Source organism: Conger conger, chromosome 3 (genome assembly GCF_963514075.1).
Source record: "Conger conger chromosome 3, fConCon1.1, whole genome shotgun sequence".
In the NCBI taxonomy this organism is placed as follows: Eukaryota; Metazoa; Chordata; class Actinopteri; order Anguilliformes; family Congridae; genus Conger; species Conger conger.
Window position 1 is genome coordinate 59,474,101 of NC_083762.1, and position 22,207 is coordinate 59,496,307.

At 40.0% G+C, this 22,207-nt stretch overlaps 1 protein-coding gene across 1 annotated transcript; it reads right to left on the reverse strand.

Annotated features, from left to right (window-relative positions):
- Positions 1-27: 27 nt before the first annotated feature.
- Positions 28-21,760, reverse strand: LOC133123497 (protein mono-ADP-ribosyltransferase PARP14-like). The gene is made up of 31 exons (XM_061233968.1): positions 21,478-21,760; positions 20,562-20,755; positions 19,976-20,000; positions 18,070-18,234; positions 17,424-17,672; positions 16,883-17,113; positions 15,114-16,708; positions 14,573-14,687; positions 14,360-14,464; positions 13,870-13,932; positions 13,389-13,565; positions 12,831-13,015; positions 12,120-12,183; positions 11,805-11,909; positions 11,498-11,560; positions 10,966-11,142; positions 9,605-9,789; positions 9,406-9,469; positions 8,691-8,795; positions 8,453-8,515; positions 8,137-8,313; positions 6,423-6,595; positions 6,171-6,261; positions 5,694-5,813; positions 5,285-5,347; positions 4,985-5,161; positions 4,715-4,903; positions 3,536-4,186; positions 2,086-2,249; positions 1,600-1,774; positions 28-998 (listed from the first exon to the last, which is right to left on the reverse strand). Exons 1-31 carry the CDS (start codon positions 21,647-21,649, stop codon positions 703-705), a joined length of 6,378 nt encoding a protein of 2,125 aa, XP_061089952.1. The 5' UTR covers positions 21,650-21,760; the 3' UTR covers positions 28-702.
- Positions 21,761-22,207: the final 447 nt, after the last annotated feature.

The window sequence follows — 22,207 nt, forward strand, 5'->3', positions numbered from 1 at the left end:
ATCTTTAATAAAGATATTCCAATGTGGTCCATTTGAATAGTGCGCTCCATTCCTGATATTCAAGCTTTAATAATCAGTTTGAGACAGACAGCAGAAGGTGTAAGTTAATCTGAAGACATCTTTAAGACTTGTACGGACATTCAATCTCATTTAAAACTCACATTTTACAGAAATATATATGAAACTTTTGCTTTAAGATTTTATGTTTTTTTAAAGGACACTTGTTCTTACCCTGATACAAATAATCTGTCGTACTAGTGAAATTTCCATCTAAATCTATCCAGATCTATCTAAAATGCATATAAAAAGATTATATTTATATGTTATCAGAAAATGTAAAATGTCAATTAAGGCTGTTCAAAGCACAAAATGGATCATTAAAGGCCCACACGTTTTCATGTTTTTGAGCTTCTCGTATGATCTTGGACCTTTTTTGCTCATTTGTGTTCCATACTGATTCAAGTGAAAAAAAAAACTGGTTGAAGTATGCATATTTAAAATGCAATTTTTTGGAGCTGTTCATAGAACAATATCACATGACATGTTTTTGCATTATTTGATCATATTGCTAAATGTTAACACAGAGCTGACCCATGGGGTCTGGGGCGCTCTGAGGGCAGGGTTAGGGACTTCAAAAAGAAAGCTGATGCACGTGGGCCTTTAATGATTCTTAATTGGCCAAGTAGATGCCCCCCCACCCCATCACACTGTCTTGAATGTGATGAGGTATTCAGGGTAGGCGCCTGAGTCACAGAAAATGACAAAGATGAAGGGATTCTGGAGGTTGTCCACTGCACAGTCATGCAGGCCCGTCTGGAGATTGTTGGGGTCCACAGGAGACGGCGCCTTCATGCCCTGCAGTCCGAGGCAGGGCTTGCCAGTGAGGACGCGGGCTCTGTAGATGTACTTGTGACCGTTCCCATCGGGGTTGGAGTACTTGTCATGGCACGAGTAGTGCGCCTCTTTGGCAAAGTAAGTTCCACATCCATACATTGTAGCTGAAAACACCCAGAAGCATTTTTGAATGTTAAGTGTGCAATACAAATGAAAGCATCCATCTTCCTCACACACTTTGTCTGTAGTTTAAACTAGAGGTGTATATCAAGTCTGAGGGGCAGCTGCGTTGTCTAGTTTGCTCATTTTAAATAATTTTGAATTTGAATGCGGGAAAACCCCTGTGGCAGGGGACTTAACCCTGTTTCTGTTTCAGGTTTTCAGTCGAACCCTAACAAAGCACACTTCATTCAACAGCTTGAGATTTTGCTGAACTGAGTAGTAGAATCAGATGTATCAAAGTAGGGTTGAATTGAAAACTTACAAGGATGGTAGATCTCCATAAATGGGGTCAGGAACCACTGCCCTGTGTTAATGTCAAATCTATTGACTTGTTCCAAGTTTAAAGTGCTACACACCTGTTTCACTGAATAGTTACGTCTAGCCTGTACCTTCCTGGGTCTATTATTCATCAATTAACCATACTGTAGGTCACATAAGGCTAGTATATGAACTTCTATTATTAATTAAATGATTTGGGCCCGAATATATTAATTAAATGCATTTAGCACAGCAAGCAGATACGGGAGTTTTTGTGGTCGGTACCATTTCTGCCACAGAAGCTGCGGTTGAAACCGTTCTTGTTGATCTTCTGGCAGATGTCCTTGGTTGTTCCATGGTAGAGCAACTGCTCGTTATCACTTTTTGGATATTTTTTATCCAATGCCTGTTTGCTTACTGCATACTTCCTCCACTGCTCCTGGTGCTGGATTCTCTGGATCTGAAGGGGTTTTTACAAACATCAGTCTCAACTTTTAACCTTTCATCGGCTCACTTTCAGTTTTTGGGCATAGTTTTTGCGAGAGGTTGGAGCTTTTGGCTTTATTTTTCGGAAATTAGGTTAGGGAAATGGGCTTGTAATTTAAAGTGTTCAAAAATGTTCAATTTGCAACTGGAGTGCAGCAATTGTACTTCTGAGTAAATTGCTAAACCTGAATTGCATAAGTAAATATCCAGCCGTATGAATAGATTATATGTAAAAAGAATGTAAGGTGTCAGTTGCACAGAATTAGAGTGAATGATGAGATGTACCTGGACCACTTCGATCTTTTTACTGTTTTCCTGTGCAAAAACTTGACAGGATTGCACAAATCCTTCAGAAAGTTTCTGAAATTCATCAGAGTTTTCTAAGAGTAGAATGATGTCCAGATCTTTTCCATCCATCTTGGTCCATGTAGGTGGTGTTGTAATGATAGCTGCAAAATAATAATGAATGTATAATGATTAATATGTATTGTAATCAGGGAATTCTAGTATTCTGCTAACAAAGAACACTTAAAGGTGTAAAGTACTGTGATGGTAGCTGCAAAATAATCATTCATGTATAATAATTCATATGTATTGTCAAGGGGAAATTCTAGTAATCTGCTTACAAAGAACACTTACAGGCGTAAAGTGCAGGATTTCTCGCTCCTGTGTTTATATACAAAAACGTCTATGCCCCATTCTCAACCCTACTTCTCCGTTGCAGATGACAGTGTGTGATGGCAATCAGCTAAGAAACTGGTCTAATATGATTTCTAAAACATCTGCTTTAGTAGTCACTTTCCACACATTTAGATAGCTATTTAACTGACATTACTTCGTATTTAGTTTTAGCCACTGCTGCTAACATCTTTTTCAGTCTGCTCTCGCCTGCCTGCACACATCTCAAGACTTCTGAAAGTCTGGAAGTCTTTTGGATTTAGGCATGAGCTCCCAGCCCAGGAGAGGAAATATGCTGGGAGAATCTCCCTAAAATATAAGCGATAACATTAGTACCGTGTAGTGGGACCCAGCTATCACGGCCCAGCAGACATAAGAAACTGAATTTAGTTGGCTTATAATGGGAAGCTAATTAATCTTGCTGGAAGCTGACCAGCCACTTGATTATTAATGTTTAGCCACCAAGGCTAATCTCTCGCAAACCCAGCTCAACACTGTAGTAGCCAATCGTCTCCCTTTGACCCCGCCCCCTCCTCCTTCTATTGGATCATAGAGTGTATGAGTTAAGGGTACTGGACACATGCTTGTCAGATACAAGACAGAAATAAAAAAAGGGCACACAAGAGGCACATGATCTGTTCCACAAAGCCGGATGACTGAATTAGCCATTAAGTATATTGAGTATATCCTGGACTCCACCCAAATCCTGAATATGGACTGAAGTAAAAAGAGCTGTTCTAGCTTTTACTCAGTGCTGTTCACTCAGTAATCCTACTTTGTGGAACAGGCCCCTGAGTAGTTTTTATAATAACAAATACAAGCAAGGCATTGAGCAGAAGTGAACACAGATACAGGTTGCCAGTGTATCATAGTAATGACTGAGCATGTTTATTTTATAATATTTAAATGTGAGAATTCTGCATAGTATGCCTTTTAACACATTTTGTTCTGACCATTGATATCAAACATGGTTTAGTTCTATTTAGCAGTAGTTTTGGGGACATGCCATATTTTAGATGACTACTTGCTTCACTGGTCAGGCTGAAAACTTACTGACCTGTTTCAGAGTCAGAGAAAGGGGTCCTCTTGATTCTGCTAATCTGCCCTCTGCTGTCTGTTTGTTCCATCTTCTCGAAATCCACTGCGAACTTCCCCTTTTCGTTCTGGTAAGTGTAGAACTTGTCCTTTTTGTGGAAAGCCAGCTCCAGTTCACAGTTGATTTGTTTTTTCAGGCCTGTCCAGGCATCTGACCTGCCCAACTTCCAGCGGACAGTCTGCCATATCCTTCTCTCCTCCCGCTTCTGGCTCTCCCTTTCTTGGGTTCTTTGCAGGTAGTCTTTGATCTGCATGATGACAAAAAGGACATCCTCTCTCTTTCCTGACACCGTCAGCCTGTTTTTCAGCATGGAGATGTGGACCTGGTGCCTCTGGCTTGTTTCAACAATATCTTGCTTATCCTTTTCTGCAAGGAGGTGGAGGTGGTTGTCTACCACGTCTTGGCTGGTGCACTCCTCTGAAATCAGGTCATCGAGGCACTTCTTCACCTGGGCCAGGTTTGCCACAGAAGCTCCGTAAACCTCAGCCACCATCACAGGGAAGGTAATGTCTGCTGTCATGCTTTCCAGGCTCTGGCTGGGAATGTTGGAGTTTGTCTGGGAAAGGCTGGAGCTTGGGGGAGTGGGAAGTCTCCTATGTGCCGCTATTTCCCCTGTTGCCATAAAATTAAATTAATATAATTAGACCAATAACCTAATCCAGCGCAACCTTAAAAAATACAAATAATTACTACCCATACAGCTTATTTTTTAAGGGTTCCAGAAGTAAGGATTATGTTTTTGTTATAAATCCATGTTATGTAGCTGCCTAGTCCAGTCTCTCTGAAGAGATGGGTCTTTGGTCTGTGGAAATTAATCTATCACTCAATTTATTTGAAAAATCTAATTATTTTCATCATTAACACTGTTCTGTCTAGCTACTGCAGTAGATTCACTATGACAAAACGATACTGTATTTCAAACCTTCAGAAATTGCTGTTATTGATCAGGGCATGCTACCTGCTCCTTCAGGTATAAAATCAGTTGCCCATCCAGGTGATAGGTTTAAGAGAACAGAAGTAAAATACGCTGGTAACCAAACCAAATGGTATCCCACGTTCATTAACTGCTTAGGGACCACTGTGTATTAACAGCACTCCCAGCTCTATTCTACAGTGATAGATGTGCTGTTTGGATCATACCTGCCACCCCAGGCATGGGGGTGACCCCCTTGAACTTCTTCATGACTTGTCCAAAGTCAGAGATCATCTTTGGCTGGAATATGACGATGTTAACCGTGGTGATGGAAGATTTTGGCTTGTCCAATATAAAGTAGCTGATGGCATCAGTCATGGCATTGGCCACCTGAGACGCAGTCAAATTTCCAGCTCCTATAAAAAGGGAGAGAAGATGTGAGTCCAAAGAGGACACTACATTTCACTTGTGACATTCATGGACTGGCAGTGGCGTACCTGTCCCCAGTGCTGGGAAGGCGACGGTCTGGGCTTTGATGTGGTCGCAAGTTTCTAAAACTTTGCTCATGGAATTGGTGATGTCTCTCTCCTTAGTCTGCCCGACCATATGGACGATGTGCTTGCATTTCAGATTGCCAGGTTTGGTTATTACAACTCCATCTTTAGGTTGTGTCCCTGGGCAACAAAATAAAACCAACAGTTTCTACACTGAAAAGCAATACCATCAAACCAACTATTCCCAGAAAACCAGGAAGTCCCATCAGGCTCTCAGTAATGGAGTGACAGGTGGTGTCATACCTAGAGCTCTGCACTCATCCAGTACTGTCTGTCCAGCTGCTTTGAGAATGGCCCCAGACACACCTGTCAAAAGGAAGACAATGCACTGGTCAGCTAATCAAATGCCTATTTCATGATCCTGAGACCATAACAGAAATACGCTGGTAATGGCTGTTTCAGATGCAGTGGATAACAACTATATGAAGTTTCCAAGTGAGTGAGTTAACAAGTGAGGCTCAGGCTGGCTGTTGTCCAAGAGTAATCTCTATTTGTGTTTTAGTTTGTTGTAAGCCACACCTAAATTACTATATGGGTGCCATCTGATTGGATGTGAATTTAAAGCTCTGATGTACCATGTACTGAAGGAGCTATATGATCAGAAGAGGGCTTCAGGGCTGTAGCATATGCCAGAGAAGAAACAGTTACTCACCTGAGCTCAAATCAAGGCTGGTGTTGGTGCTGCTCACAATGACATCTGTCGTCTCCTGGGTGATGTCACCGCAGAGGGCTTTGACTTTTATTGGTCCCATGATTATCTCAATGCTTCCTTCTGTATAAATGAAAGGAAGGTGGTCATTAGATCTTTAAAAGATTTTATCAAAATGAAATTTCAGCTCTAAAATGCAGCTATGCCAGCTTTGTGTATGACCAGCTGTGTATGAGCTGGTCGACCAGCTAGTGCTGGTAGCTTGTCTGAGCTCTACCAGCTGTTTCAAAAAATATGTAGCTTGAGCTGGTAAAACCAGCTGGGAGCTGGTCTGAACTGGTCAACCAGCTAAACGACATCAAGCTGGGAGCTGGTCTGAACTTGTCAACCAGTTACCGGCTGTTTCAAAACCTAGTTTGAGCTGTTGTTTTCAGCAGGGATGACACATATAAAGGTTCCCTAATGCAGGAACTTTAATACCATTGTCATCTTCATCCATATCCTCATCCTCAGTGTCCAATTCAGATGTAGTACTCAACTCCATGTCATCTTCCTCTTCATCAGAAGTATCCTGAAATCAATGTAACAATGTTGAATCAATGTTTAATCACTGTTACCCTATATTAATATTCACAGTTTATTAGCTCTGGCTTAGCATGTCTGTGTGTTTCAGTTATAACAGCAGCAAAATGAGAAGGCCAAGTTAATTTTCCTCTCAAAGTTTTTCCATACCAGCTCAGGTATTGACCACTGCTTCAGCCCCTGCAGGAAGTTCTGGAGGATTTTGTCTTCATAGACAACAATGTACATCAGCTTGAGAACAGTGGAGATGTGCTGCGATAAATGATTGTGGAATCCTAGAAGCATGGCATCAATGACATCTGCAGCACTCAGCTTTCCCCCACCTGCAATATGACAGTACGGGATCAAACACATTAGACAACCATTGTCGCACAATGATGATGTGAAATATGTGGTGACAGTCATCAGACCATCTACCGTGACAGCATTTGTGAATTATTATTGAATGTGGGCATCTATGCTGGTAGTATAAATAAGCTGAATGGCCATCTGTGGTGGCAGCATTCCTAATGAAAGGCTACAGCCTTTATTATAAGGATATATACTTATAATATCTATGGTAGCATCAGTCATGGCTAACCACATGGCTAGTGGTTTTCCAAAGTCACCAGCCACTGAGCATTTTCACTTTTCATCAAAGTTGAATCAAGTGAATATTCTAAGTGTCAGTGTAGAAAAAATACATGTATCCATAATTTTAAATAATGTTGATAAAACGTGCACATTTTTGCAATGCTAAAATTATTTTACTGTATTACATCCTACTGGTGAGGAAAACTGGCTATATCTGATGGTATTGAGCACTATGTGAATGTAATGCGCTATTGTTCATTTAATAATGTGAAAGTGGAAGCCCTGATGCATTCTTATTTCATTTTTGAAACTTTTACTTTCATTCTGAAATTGCAATTACATACAACTCTTTATCTTTTATACATGGAATCAATCTGGTTGCCCTTCTCCGAACCTTTTCCAGCGCCTCTATATCTTTTTTAAAGTGCGGTCCCCAGAAGGGCACACAGTACTAATGTATGGATATCCAAGCAGGTGTAACAAAAGTATTGTATAAGGTGAGTATAACTTCCTTGAACTTAGAACTTAGAATACTCCTGGCTATGTATCCTCGCATCACTTTGACAGTTTTTACTGCTACCCCTACAGGCTTTTTCACCTTGAGCACTTTCCAATTTTGTACCTCCCATAAAGTAGTCCTGCCTTATATTTTTCTTTCCCACATGTAGAACTTTGCATTTAGTTGTATTGAATTTCAGGTTTCTGCCCACTTCTACATTCTGTTTAAATCTTCCTGGATTTTTTGGGTTATTTTATTAAGTGATTTATATAAGAAGTTATAATATAAGATACAATACTGTGCAGAAGTCTTAGGCACCCTAGACTTTATTATATATATGTTTATTTTTGTGTGTGTGTTAGTATAAAAAAAACCATTTGAGATTTCCTTAATATTTAAATTTACTACTATTTACATAAAAAACTTGATCAAGGCTGTCTGAGATCAGAAGCAAGGAGCCAACCAAAGTCTGCAGAATAACTGTGGCAAGTTCTCTAACATGCTTGGAACAACCTCCCTGCTGATTGTCTTATAGAACTGCAGGACAGTGTTGGCCATCTCAGAGAAGTGATGCAGTTTTAACGCCAAAGGGTGGTCACAAAAAATATTGATTTGATCAGTTTTTAACTATTCTGCCAAATTACAAAAATTTAATGTTAAATATACAGTACATTTATTTTCCTTTCATTACCTTTATTTACATTATTTTTGAAAGAATATTATCTACACAGAATGTTATACAGGTGCCTAAGACTTTTGGACAGTACTGTATTGTACTGTGTAAGTGCTCACCTGTGCCAATAGCAGGGAAGGAGACGGTGGTTATGTTGTTTTTCTCGCACTGTTCCAGAACCTTCTCCACCTGTGAGGTTGCAGCAGCTGAGGAGTGGGGTTCCACCATGTGAATGATAAAGTCACACTGTAGCGCCCCACCACTCGTCACCACCACGCCATCATCCTGCTGGGGCCCTTTAAGCCCAAACATGTGAACAAAATGAAACCCAATAGTTTGAGGTTATGCAAAACACAGAAACTTTTTTTTTTCAAGAAACTTGATTATCAGTCTTTTGTGCACCCAGTTATTGAAACCGATGTGCCTGAAACTTACCAAATGTTTTGCACTCCTCCTCAACCAAGCTTCCTGCTGCTCTGAATATAGCTCCTGAAACTCCTAAAGGCAACATCAGATTATGCAGATTCAGATCAATTCATGAAGATGATCATACATAAACCAAGGTACAAAATGTGGTATTTGTATTCATGACAGAGCAACAAGGAAAGCACCCTGGCTATGGCTGCAAACAGACTGAATTCACTTTTATGAACCAGATCAAAGAGGGACTTGCCTCCTTTCAGGTTCAGCTCATTGTTGGTTGTGTTGACGATCCCTCTGACAGTTTCTGTAGTGATGTCACCTTTCTTCACTTCTATTCTGATACCATGGATCTTAACTTGAGGGGGTTTATTATAGTAGTGAGAGCACACCAAATGCAAAAGGAAAAACACATCAATACACAATAAAGTGCATCTGGATTTAAGAGCTTTTTCTTACTGGGAGGCATCCGTTTACACTCTTTATTTTAAATGATTGAATTCAAGTGGAAGCATTTAAACTTTTATTTCTTCCCACATACTAATTACACAAAAATGCCAGGAAAGTGCCAACGTTACTGTAATGGTAGAAGACCCACAAACAGTCAAATTATGGCTATTATTGTGTCACCTTCACAATGATCACAATAACAATGGGAAGAGTTGCATTTAAAAAAAAATTATTTTGTGTTCTATAAATTCTGGCTAATATTATTGTGTGCATTGTTAAACTACTGCAGCTAGTTTAACAATGTTACTTTTTAGCTAAGTTCCCTAAATATGTTACACAACCATAGCTCAGTCAAAGGAGGCAGTCAATAAAAACATGGGCAAAATATAATTAACTTCTGTGGAGTTTTGCCTCATTAAAAAGTGATGACCATATGAATTAACTGGAATGGTGTACAGTCAGTTGTTGTTGTGTGCGACTGTGGTGATGATGCTTCTTTCAGGGCATGTTCAACAAACCTTGATTGGCTGGGAGCTGCATTGACCTGGACTGAATACTTGGCAAGTGGAACCCAGTGACTGCCTGGATAAAGACAGAACATTCCATCAAAACATAACTGTCGGTACTGTGACCCAATACACAGAAAGTGCCCAGAGAAGCTACTGTTTTGACGGAATTATACTGATATTAAAATATTATTGTTATTAAAATATTAACCTCCTTTCTCTGCAGAGACTGCTGGTTCCTCTCTTCAAAGTAATGGCAAAAGGAGTCAAAGACCTTCTGCTCAAGGGTGACTATGAATATGAATTTGATGGTTGTGGAAGTGGTCTGAGACAAATGGTTCTGCAGCCCCTTGAGAATGGCCTTGATGGACTCTTCGGGCTTAATGTTGCCTCTTCCTGTGACAGAAAGCAGCAGAAACCACTATCACATGTTGCCTTGTTGTTCATCTTTAAAAGTGCCCAGACAGACACCAGTCTTTTAATCTTATTTGTGAGTGGTTTATTGAAATTGACAAACTAAAGTACTAAAACCACAGAAATGGGGCGACATGGCTCAGGCCGTAAGAGCAGTTACATGGCATGGCTGCCTTGCATGGCAGCCAATTACCGTCGGTGTGTGAGTGTGTGTATGAATGGGTGAATGAGAAAGCATCAATTGTACAGCACTTTGGATAAAGGCGCTATATAAATGCCAACCATTTACCATTTACAGAAATGGACACTGAGGTCATAATCAATGACTGATCTATTGGGAAAGAAAATATGATTTGACAAAAACGCTGGACATTTTCATACTAGAATTTGTTCAAAGCACACTAATTGTAGTCTATCCTCTTTAGACATGGGCAGTGTTTCTGGTCTATGCAGTATGGAGGTTGATAGTGACTGTGGCCATGTTGTGTAGCTGTGGGCTGTGGTTGTGGCCTGTGCTGCATAGATATGGTCAGCGGTTGTGGTCAAAGAGTATGTTGTATCAAGGGGGTACGTAGGTGTGGTGTGCTCAAGACATAGGCAATGGTTGCATTCTGTGTTGTGTAGACAGGGCAATGATTGTGGCCTGTACTGTATATACATGTGCAGAGGTTATGGTCTGTGTTGTGTAGATGTGAGCAGTGGTTGTGGTCTAAGCTGTGTACATGTGGGCAGTGATTGTGGTCTGTACTGTGTAGATGTGGGCAGTGGACTGTGTTCTGTAGACAGGTCAGTGATTGTGGTCTGTACTGTATATACATATGCAGAGGTTGTGGTCTGTGTTGTGTAGATGTGGGCATTGGTTGTGGTCTGTACTGTGCAGATGTGGGCAGTGGTTGTGGTCTGTACTGTGTAGATTTGCTCAGTGGTTGTGGTCTGTACTGTGTAGATTTGCTCAGTAGTTGTGGTCTGTACTGTGTAGATGTGGGCCGTGGTTGTGGTCTGTGTTATGTAGATGTGGGCAGTGGTTGTGGTCTATGTTGTTTAGATGTGGGCGGTAGTTGTGCTCCGTGCCATGTGTAGACTTGGGTAGGGGTTGTGGTCTGTACTGTGTAGATGTGGGCAGTGGTTGTGGTCTGTGTTGTGTGGATGTGGTCTTACCCGTCCCGATGGCTGGAAAGGACACGGCTGTGGTGTTCTTGCTCTCACACAGCTGCAGGACCCTCTCCGTGGAGGTGGTGATGCCAGCTGTGGTGGTCGGCCCCACCATCTGAATGATGTGCTTACATTTCAAGTTCCCTCCTCCTGTGACAACCACTCCATCTTCTTTCTGGGTACCTGAGCCAATAGGGCACAGTCTGTGTCAGGATAGTGGTTAATATTTCATAAAATATTAATGTATGGTGCTTTATATCCCAGAAATAGTGTACTCACTGGAAAAACTTAATCAGGCAAAGTGTTTAAATATAAAGGCAAGCACAGGCTTGGTTACTGCAATGTTGACTAAGGTTTGGAAGCTTCCAATCCAGGTGATATACTGTAATAAATCCAGAGAACAACTGAGCACTACTGAATAGCCCAGAGCAAGTGAAAGCAAGAGAGATGTGTTGTTTCGCAAGGCAAACCCAATAGCTTTCTTAATTAGAATAATATGCATTTAATCGTACAGTATATTAATGAATTTGTGTTTTACCCAGTTTGGCACATTCATTGACAACAGACTCCCCGGCTGCTTTCAGAATGGCTCCAGAGACACCTGAGAAAAATAGATGGAAGAAAATTACTTCCCCCCATAATAAGATAAATGCATGGTGATTCATTAATAACTAACATTTGCAAATGATGGTTTACAGCACCAAGCAATTGGCTTCGCATTATGTTACTATATGGATGAACTAATTTAACAGAATAACAGGTGTCCCAAAATTAGAAAACGATGTTTTAATCATTATAATATACTTATCTTCTAATCACCCCCAGATGTTTATACAGAACCTTACCCGTGTCTAGATTCAGACTGGCACTGGTGGAATTGACAATGGCATCCACAGCCTCATTGGTAATGTCTCCTTTTTTCAGACTAACTGTAACGCCACCAATATCCACTGTAATTATTGACAAAGGAACATATAAAGGCAAGTGAGATCAAAGAAAAGGTTGTGTCCTGCATGATAGTTTCCCACACATTATACATTTAGCCTCATCCTTAAAAAATTGTAAGATGCCATATGAATAAACAGGAATTCTGTACAGTCAGTTGCTGCCGTGTGCAACTATGGATATGATTCTGTACGATCATGGCGTGTTCAACAAACCTTGATAGGCTGGAAGCTGCATTGACCTGGATGGAATACTTGGCAAGCAGAACCCAGTGACTGCCTGGATAAAGACCAAACATCTCATCAAAACAAAACTAGAAATAATGTGACCCAATACACAGGAAGTGCAAAGAGAAGCTACCATTTTGATGGAAAAGGCTCTTTTTAGAGAATTATGTGTAATAGCGATGACTCTTTAAGCTCAAACACTTACATTTAAACTCTCAGCCTAATTCTTTTTTTATTTTGCTTGATGAACAAACGTACAACGGCTAAATTTTCTCATTTTTGATGACAAATATAAGAATGTGTTTCATTAGGATAAACTAAGTTCATGTCAGATATGAAAAGAGCTGTCATTCGCTGGCCAACATTATGATTATTATGTTTTTCATTTGTGGGTACTTTTACCACCACTGGTATACTGGTATGGGATATTCAGTGATTAAGATCAGGTAAAATACATAAAACCATTGAGAGTGATGACTAGTTGAAAGGCTACATTTGGTTGCATTTACAATACCCTATTTTACTCCTAGCTCAGAGGCTGCCACTGGTGTGTTACACTGAACTGCATTTGTCTTCAATCGACCCAAATCCAGGGTTTATTGTGTGCATCAGCAACCTTGGATTTGTTGTCCAAATATGTGACAGAGCAGGATTCATTAGCAGACACAGTGCAAAATATATTGATATTAAAATACTAACTTCTTTACTCTGCTGAGACTGCTGGTTCCTCTCTGCAATGTAATGGCAGAAAGTGTCAAAAAGTGTCTGCTCAAAGGCCACTATGGATATGAATTTGATGGTTGTGGAAGTGGTCTTAGACAAATGGTTCTCCAGCCCCTTGAGAATGGCCTTGATGGACTCTTCTGGCTTAATGTTGCCTCTTCCTGTGACAGAAAGCAGCACAAATCACCATCACATGGTGCCTTATTGTTCATTTTTAAAAGCACCCAGACAGGCAGCAATCTTTCAACACTGAGCACAGTATTTGAACTGAAATACTACCAAAGAACGAAAAACCCAGAGATGGACGCTGTGGCCATGAGGACCATAAATGACCTATCGGGCAAGAAAATGTAATTTTACAGAAAAAACCCAACATTGTCAGAGTAGTATTTATAGTTCAAAGCACAATTGGATGTGGTCTAACAGTAGGTTGTCCAGAGGTGGGGAGTGGTTGTGGTCTGTACTGTGTAGATGTGGGCAGTGGTTGTGGTCTGTGTTGTGTGGAGGTGGGCACTGGTTGTGTTGTGGTCTTACCTGTCCCGATGGCTGGAAAGGACACGGCTGTGGTGTTCTTGCTCTCACAGAGCTGCAGGACCCTCTCCGTGGAGGTGGTGATGCCAGCTGTGGTGGTCGGCCCCACCATCTGAATGATGTGCTTACATTTCAAGTTCCCTCCTCCTGTGACAACCACCCCATCTTCGTTTTGGGTACCTGAATGGGACAGGCCTGTGGTTAATATTTTATAAAATAGTAATTCCAGGGTTATTTATGAAAAAGAGTGGTCGGGTAATCACTGGAAAATTAAACCAGGAAAGTGCTTGGATGTAACAAGCAAGCATAAACTCAATAATTATCGCAAGTTTGACTGTTTAAGGCTTGGAAGCTGCCACTTCAGGTGATATATTACATTCAGAGCAGAGTCAAAGACTTTCACAAGGAAAAGACAATATCTTTCTGATAAAGAATAATATACATTTAATTTAATGTTAATTTATTTGTGTGTTAAGAAAGTTACCCAGTTTGGCGCATTCATCTTGAACAGATTTTCCTGCTGCTTTCAGAATGGCTCCAGAGACACCTAAGTAGGGTCAAAATAGGGTAAAAATTCACTTCTGCATTTTAACTAGGAGCAGTGCAGTGCAGTGCCTGAGGACAAACTCCAGTTCTGAGGTCAGTGCCATGGTCAAGGGCAATAGCAGGAGTATACCTAATCTGACATGCATGTCTTTCGGTGTGGGAGGAAAGCAGAGTACCCACACCAAAGAGGGGAGAACATACCAACTCAAAATCCATGAAAAGAGGATCTGGCCAGCCAGAACCTGGCTAACCACTGCAACACTGTGCTGCCATACATATGACTATTCTACCAGAATAACACGTACCCCATAAAGGGCTTGCGTGTTCTATTTTAATAGAACAAAGGTCTAAATAGTAGCAAATGATCTTCCTGTCAAGATGATATTCTTATGTTCTAATGACTCCAAGATGCACATACAGAAACATACCAGTGTCTAGATTCAGACTTTTATTGTTGGAATTCACAATGGCATCCACAGCCTCTTTGGTAATGTCTCCTTTCTTCAGAATTACTTTAATGCCACCAATATCCACTGTAATTATTGACAACAAGAAAAACATATACAGCCAAGTGAGATCACAGACAATACATTGTCAACAGTATCTCTTAATATGTGCAATGGGTGATTAATGGGTGTTACCTAAATGGCCTGATCCAGGTTTAGGTAACCGAGGAGGTGGAGCAGTGGCTTGCTTTGATGTTTTTGCAGGACGAACAGATAACATTGTGTCTGTTGAATCTGTACTTTGATATCCCTGTTTAACAAATGGGATAAAATAGAATGTGAATAAAGATAAAAATGTGTTCTAGTCAATACATTATCCATCCATCCACAGGGTTGCAGGGGGGCTGGAGCCTATCCCAGCATACATTGGGCGTAAAGGCAAGAATACAGCTTGGACAGGTCGCCTATCCATCACACGGCACACACACCATTCACTCACACACTCACACACTCATACCCATGGGCAATTTAGACTCTCCAATCAGCCTAACCTGCATGTCTTTGGACTGTGGGAGGAAACCGGAGTACCCGGAGGAAACCCACACGAACACTGGGAGAACATGCAAACTCTACACAGAGACCGGGATTCGAACCCAGGACCTCCTGGGTGGCAGTGCTACCCACTGCACCATCCCTGCCACCTCAATACATTGTCTGTACAAGTGATGCCACATACCTTTTCCTTCAGGACGGTGTGAAATTCCTCTACAGACTTGGCATCAGAGTCAACAATGAATATTTCCCTCAGGTGTGGAGGGGTGGTCTGACTGGCTTGCTCAACAGTCAGATAAAGCTTACAGGCAAAGTCCTTGGCCTTGCCCTTGAGAGCATCTTGATGTTTCTCCAACACTTTTGACTCCCCAGCATTGGAGTATATGTGTTTCTCATGCACAATATTTGAAATTTGCCTCTTCACAGCTGCCACAGCCTCCTTGATGTTGTCACTGGCAGCGGTGACCTTCAGGCAAGGGGACGCCGGTGTCCTTGACGACATAATGGTGACATCCAGGGCTTTCATTTCAGGGGCCTCAGACAGCTTCATGCAAGCATCAATGTATTCAACCTGTCTCAGTGCGTTCAGCTGGATGTCTTCCGTCACTGGCATTTTGTTATTTAGATATCCTCTCAGTTTCCTAGCAACATCTGTAACCACATTTTGGAACCCACACACTGCAATCTGCACACCAGAATGTGAGATCTTGATGTTCCGTGTATTATTGCTGGATTCTACCTCTTGCATTATACCATGGTAGAAGACACTCCAGTGTTCTTCCTGTGTGACTTTTCTTTGATCAGGAGTGAGGTTGATGACATCTTCTGTTAGTATCTGCTTTATTTTATCTCTGGCTTTCTCACCATCTTGCTTCTCAGCAAGAATCTGGATGGAATCTCCAAAGGAGAAAACTGTAGCAGAAATGTGAGTAAAGTGATCGCGCTCAAATTGTTTAAGGTCCAGCGATTGCAAAAACATTGCTAGGTCGGGTGACAGATGCAAAGTTTGGATGGATAAATCATCTTTTGTGTTCTTGATGATTCCCTCTGCTGCATTCACCTTGTCTCTGAGGCCTTTGAGATTAAATGTCAAGTTTACTTCATCTTTCTGATGTTGAACCCCTCCCAGATTTGCTGACACCAAGTTCCACACAAAATCCAGTTCTTCCTTACTGTCTACAGGGATTTTCCTTTCCACAGTGTTTTTTTCAACATCCAGTTCTTCTTTCGCTTTGTTCAACAGGAGTTGGATTTCACCTTGAAGCTTCTTCACTTCGTTCTGTTGCCCCACCACCATAACAGAGTTTTTAGTGCTCTCAAATGTGACTCTGGACGTTTTGAGATTTAGACTGAGGCATTTGTCCTTCACTCTATCCCAGACCTCTTCAGTTGACATCAACATGACTATGCTATATTTCTCCAGCAATGCCTCAGCTGCTTGCTTCGTCTTTCTCTCCCATGTACGGGCCAGACGGTGTAGCAACAAGGACTCTCTGTCCACTGCCATCTCCAAAACCACCTGAGAGATCTCTGGGTCAGCCTTAAAGGAGATGCTGGTGTTGAGCTCTTTTAGTGTGCTCTCAAAGTCCTCTTTGCACACTTCTTCATTTTGGATGTATTCAAGGAACAAAGCATCCACAGGAATTGAGAATTCATGAGGGGAGGGTGGTGTAATGGGTTTCTCTCCTGTTAAGGCTTGCTGCAGGCTGGAGTAGTACAACAAAGCACACAGGCTGACTCCACAAATATTGTGTTTCTCTTCGGCCACGCTGTTTGCAACTGTCAAATTGGAAAAGGAGATATAATGTAACACATCTTGCTGCATACCCCACTGCACATGTTGTTCTCATTAAATACTCACAGTGATGGAATGTAGAGTGTTATTATCATAGGACAGAGAACATTAGTGTATAAAAGAAGATCATAACGTGAGGTGAATGCATGATCACATACCATGAAAATCGTCAAATTCTATAAGCACACTCTTTGGTTTATTGTCCAAATTCATGCATTTGACTTGCCCTCCTTTACTTCTGCTGGAGAAATATGCCCTGAGCACCTCTTCTGAGATGTTCTCCATATTTCCTTCCACCAGCACAGTGTCTGTGTACTCCAGACGACTGGCAGAGATATCGAAGTTCTGAAGTTTTTTTGAGGAGCATTTCTTCAAAAACAGCTGAACATCTAAACCATGGGATTGACATGTTGAACAAAACTTATTAGCAACTATCCAGCATATTAGTACAGTGTACTGTTCTAGACACAGGCATGTATTGATAGCCTTGATGTAAACTACAATAGCTTTATCTTGTGTATTGATAGTGCTGCCCTCCTGGTCAATAGATACTATGGCATCTGGATAAATGAAGGTTAAATAATAAAAATATAGGTGACTATCATGTTCTGGATTCAGACTGCGGTTCAGCCTGGTTTGCCAATGGCTAATGCTCTACGGGCTGCTCTCCCATGCTTTAGCTTTGGTATGCGGACCCACCTATATCCTGTTTGAAGGTAACTGCAATTCTCTCTCCGTCATTTAGGACCTCCCAGGAATGCTCAGCCCCTTTGCTGCAGCTCTTGATGAAGACGGAGAGGTGGCTGCACTTGCAATCCTCACTGAAGCCACTCAGGATGAACCTGCGGGGATCAAGCCTCTCCTCTGCCTTTTTCTCATCGTATAGCTGTACGGACATCAAGCAACCCTCCAGGTCATGATCCTTCTTGGCCAGGACATTCTCCAAATCTGAGGTGCAGTACATAAGTTCTGTTAACATTTAATGGGCCTCTAATTCAGCCACAAACAAAATTATACAAAAGTATCATTCATTAATAGCATAAGTGTGATACAAGATTTAAAGTTACAATCAATATTACAATACAATTTATTTGTGTTAAAACGTCACAAGATCAATATAAATCCCTTCCTATCATTGAAAAAGGCTCACTGACATGTTGACTCGCCACAATTTTGGTCTATGGCACTTAGACTTCTAATAAACCCCTTCTGCTGCTTTGGAAAATGGTAACGAGAAATGTGAACACATCATGAAAGCTGCTTGGCTCTTGGCACAGATCTCAGTTCTCTCTTAAGACCTTAGTTTACTCTTAAGACCTCAATCAAAAAATCACAAACATCTTACCTGACTGGCTGGTTAGCTTGAGAATCCATTGACTATTTCCACATCGACGAATATCAATGTCATCGGTAAATTGTTCAAAGTACAACCGAAGGATATCTTCTTTGATTGGACGGTCACTGCTCACAAGTAGTGATAGCACATTGTCACCACAAACTTGCTGCAAGCCTGGAAAAAATATAAATGCATTCATGCCTCTGCTGTTCTCAAACACTCCCAATAATTAGGAAGTTTTGTGCTTCCATGAGAAAGGAAACTCAGGTTAACCCCTTAAGTCTCAGGCCAGTGAGGGGTTTTTTGTATTCATTCCTTTTTTCAAGGCGTAATTTTCAATCACTATGGTAACAGGGTGTACCGTTTGAAAGTGTTACAATTCAGGGTTATATCTGTATAACCTATTTCAAGGTGCCATTGCTTTAGCGACAACAGTTCCTTATTTTGTAGGTGGGTGGGAGGACCTCACCTTCTCTGCATTTTGGAAAACCACATACAACAAAAAATACGGCAATGTCATTTTATTTTCACAACAAGTGTCCAGTGGACCGAATGCATAAGTGTTTCTCATTCTAAATGTGTTAACTTGGAGAAATATTGATAGAATCATTGTTTACTTAGAATTTCTCTGGAAGAATGATCATTATTGTCTTTTTCACCACTGTATTCTTCTGCAAAAGTACTTATACATAGAAATTCTATTATCTTCATTTTGCATCGGCTCTCTTGAACATGATGAGGCCAAATACAACCGGCTCTGACCAGTATTTGAATATTTGTAACGTAGTTGCAAAGAAAATATGTTTCCCCCATCCGTGTATAAGAAAAGCAAAATGCAGTATTTTACACATAATATAATTTAGTTTCCATGTGTCTTTTTGGAGTCTCCAAATGTCCTTTTCAGAAAACTGCCTTGACATGGATTAGAAAAACAATACTGAATGCTCATTTTTGGTGATATTGTCCTCATATTCGAAAGGTCCTATGCTGTGACTTGGCTCTATTGTTCTAAGCACACCCACCACAGCTACAATAATCTGTATCCAGTAAAAAACAGAAAATCTTTTCAGTGAGAAAAAAAGCTTCCACTTTCACTGTGTTTGAGCTTCTGTAACTTTGTTTTAATAATATTTGGAATAATTAAAACCCCAAAGGATTACCTTTCAGAGGAGATCAGGATTATTTCTGTAGTCAAAAGGTATCAAGAATAGTAACCATTTTATTTTGGCTATGTCTCTCTTAAGCTCATTTCAAGAGATACGTAAGGGGTTAATTGTTGGGTTGGACATACAAACATTTTAAAGAGCTTCTGCTCGTGTCTGTATATGGTACCTTACATCCCACAAAAAACTTTCACTGGGATTTAACATAAGTATCACCAACTTTCTCTAATTAGACCTAAGGTAAATGACTGGGACACACAAGGTCAAGGTCAGTGGCTCTAATCCCGGTGTAGCCACAATAATAGGATTGTCTCCCACTTAGTCTAATCAACTGTACGTCGCTCTGGATAAGAGCATCTGCCCAATGCCAATAACATAAAGACCATTTCTCAGAAATAGCCCAAGGTAGATTCCATCCTTATCACTGTTAAACAGTGCTGCAACATAAAGGAAACCAACACCATTCTCATTTAATCATGTGTAATTATTTTTTAATGGTTCAATAAATAACCTGTAAAACTAATCTGCTAATGACTTTTCAGATAGACCTTTGATATTATATTAAAATGATTAAAAGTAAACATGGTCATAAGAAAGACAGTAGACATCAAACTAGATAAAACCACCTGCAATACGCTCAATAAGCACAAGTCTAATAAAATCTGCATGGTACATGGCACCTATTCTTATTACCATTGGCATACATAAGATAATAAACATAACAGAAACAGAAGCAGAGGCATTTAACTTGCCTTCCTGGTGAAATGGTCCTGGCTCCTATAATTGATAGAAAAGAGAAAATACAATATACATTATTAATATTTGATGTAAGAAGATGCAATAAGTGCACCAGTGTTTGGCCATTTAACATTAAATCTGGCTCTCCTACACTACACCAAGATGGCCATAGCTATGGGGAAGAGTCACGCCGAATAAAGCAATATTAAGGCTAAATCACAAACTGCATTAATCTTTCTGCACTACTGTTCCGGGCCAGAATTCCTTTAGGTACTGTATCTTATCTTGTATCCATATCATGATCCAAATCATAAATATAATAAAACTGGTACCATATTTCAACATATTAGAGCCTACTTGTTGTTCTGACATTAAAAAAATAAAAATATAATAATAATAATAATAATAAGTATTATTATTATTAATATTATTATTATTATTATTATTATTATTATTATTGTTATTATTGTTTTCAAGAAAATGTGAAGGGCTTCTGTCTTCTAACGCTGTGTTTATTTCTGAGGGACAGCTTTGTGTTTCATACAGCAAAACCATCACATTTCTTGTCAACATTATCATAGCCATTTCCAAGATATTTACCGCTTCTCCTACGTTAGGTGCAGATTTTCCAAAGCCAGCCTCTTTCTCAAGGGGACGACGGGGCAACGGCACTGGTTTAATTATCTTCACATTTGCGACGCCGTCCTCTAGTTGTGGCTTCACTTGAAGTTCCACCACGCCCAAGGCCTTAAAATCAACCTTGTGCGGTCCTTTTTCCAACACAGTTTTTGCGGCTGAGAAAGACAATAGGCAGTTGTCAGTAGAGGGTAGCCGACGGATGCGAGCATGGAACCGAAAATTAATGGGGTCCAATGGGGCTAAAGCGTTTTGCCTTTTTGCATAATTGAATATTTGCATAAAATACAACTTAAAAACCTTTCTACAAAACCGGTCATCACAACAACAACGAAAACGACAACAACAAAAACAACAACAACAAAAACAACAACAACAACAACAACAACAACAACCATAATAATAATAATAATAATCAGAAGAAGAAGAAGAATACATCATAATAATAATAATAATCATAATATATGCATATTATTATTGTTATAGGTATTTGAAAACAAGTCGGCTAATATCATCTCATTATTAGAAGTTCGTATGCATCTGTTTGGTCCGCTTTTATTTAAGTTTTTATGGTATTAATTCTGTATCTGTTGTCGCCTGTTCTCAAGTGGTAAAACAATATATAGGCCGATCAAATTGTATCATGTTGTATCAAATATTATTTGATTCCTGTATCCTGAAGTACAACCTCATTTTAAATGGTTTTCATATTACGCATTCATTGATGTTATCTGTGGCGGTAGACAGTCAACTATAATGTTTTAGGTCTTCACAAGTTGGCTCCCTGTTTAGTTTCACTTTCTCTTCCTAAGCAACCAAATTCTTGCAGCTGTTCAAATGCGTAAACACAACAAATACACTCAGTTTAATTAAACATTACCTTCATCCTCTACATAAATGAGCAATGCCTTCCTCTTGTCATTGGGGTAATTTCTAATTTCCGAAATTTCTCCTCCAGATTTTCTTTTATTTCTAAAATACAATTCCAACTTTGATTTCACAGAAGCAAAATCACCGGGAAGACCGACTAAAATTAATGCCTTTTCTTCCATAAAGATAAGGGAGTAGTATAAATGCAAATAAATACTAGGCTGTCAGAAACAGTGCTAGTTTGAAATGAAAGTAAATGAAAGCAAAACAACTTAAGACAACTTGTTGCAGAAAGCCCCTTTCAAATCAGGAACTGTTGAGTACGTAGTTTGAATTAGCTTTCGCTTTTCACTTTCGCGATTTCTCGGCAGGAAAACAAAACCTAAAATCCGAAGTCTAAACTTCGGAGTAATAGGCTAGCTCACGATGATAATCGCCTGTTAATGACAACAGGTAGGGGTGTAATTCAAGCTTTTTGATTTTGAAATTTGGTGTACATTACTTCATAAAACGTTTGATGCATATTGCATGGATCTAAAACGATATAGGCAATATATAACTACACTACACATTTTGAAACATATAAATGGCCTATTGTAGTCTATACTGTACGCTTTAAACAAATACATTTTCCCATTGAAAATAAAATTAATCCAGGTTACATCTTAATCAGGCATATGATTTATCATCATATGCCTGAACTGTAAAATATGTATATATTTAAATCGTTCATGTTTTTA

Bases quoted from the DNA above. Each gene is read 5' to 3' on its own strand.
- LOC133123497 (XM_061233968.1), bottom strand. From the start codon at position 21,649: ATGGAAGAAAAGGCATTAATTTTAGTCGGTCTTCCCGGTGATTTTGCT. The intron at 11,910-12,119 runs GTTTGTTGAACA...CAATAATTACAG, and splicing joins GCAGCTTCCAGCCTATCAAG to TGGATATTGGTGGCGTTACA. The intron at 8,314-8,452 runs GTAAGTTTCAGG...TTGGGCTTAAAG, and splicing joins GGAGGAGTGCAAAACATTTG to GGCCCCAGCAGGATGATGGC.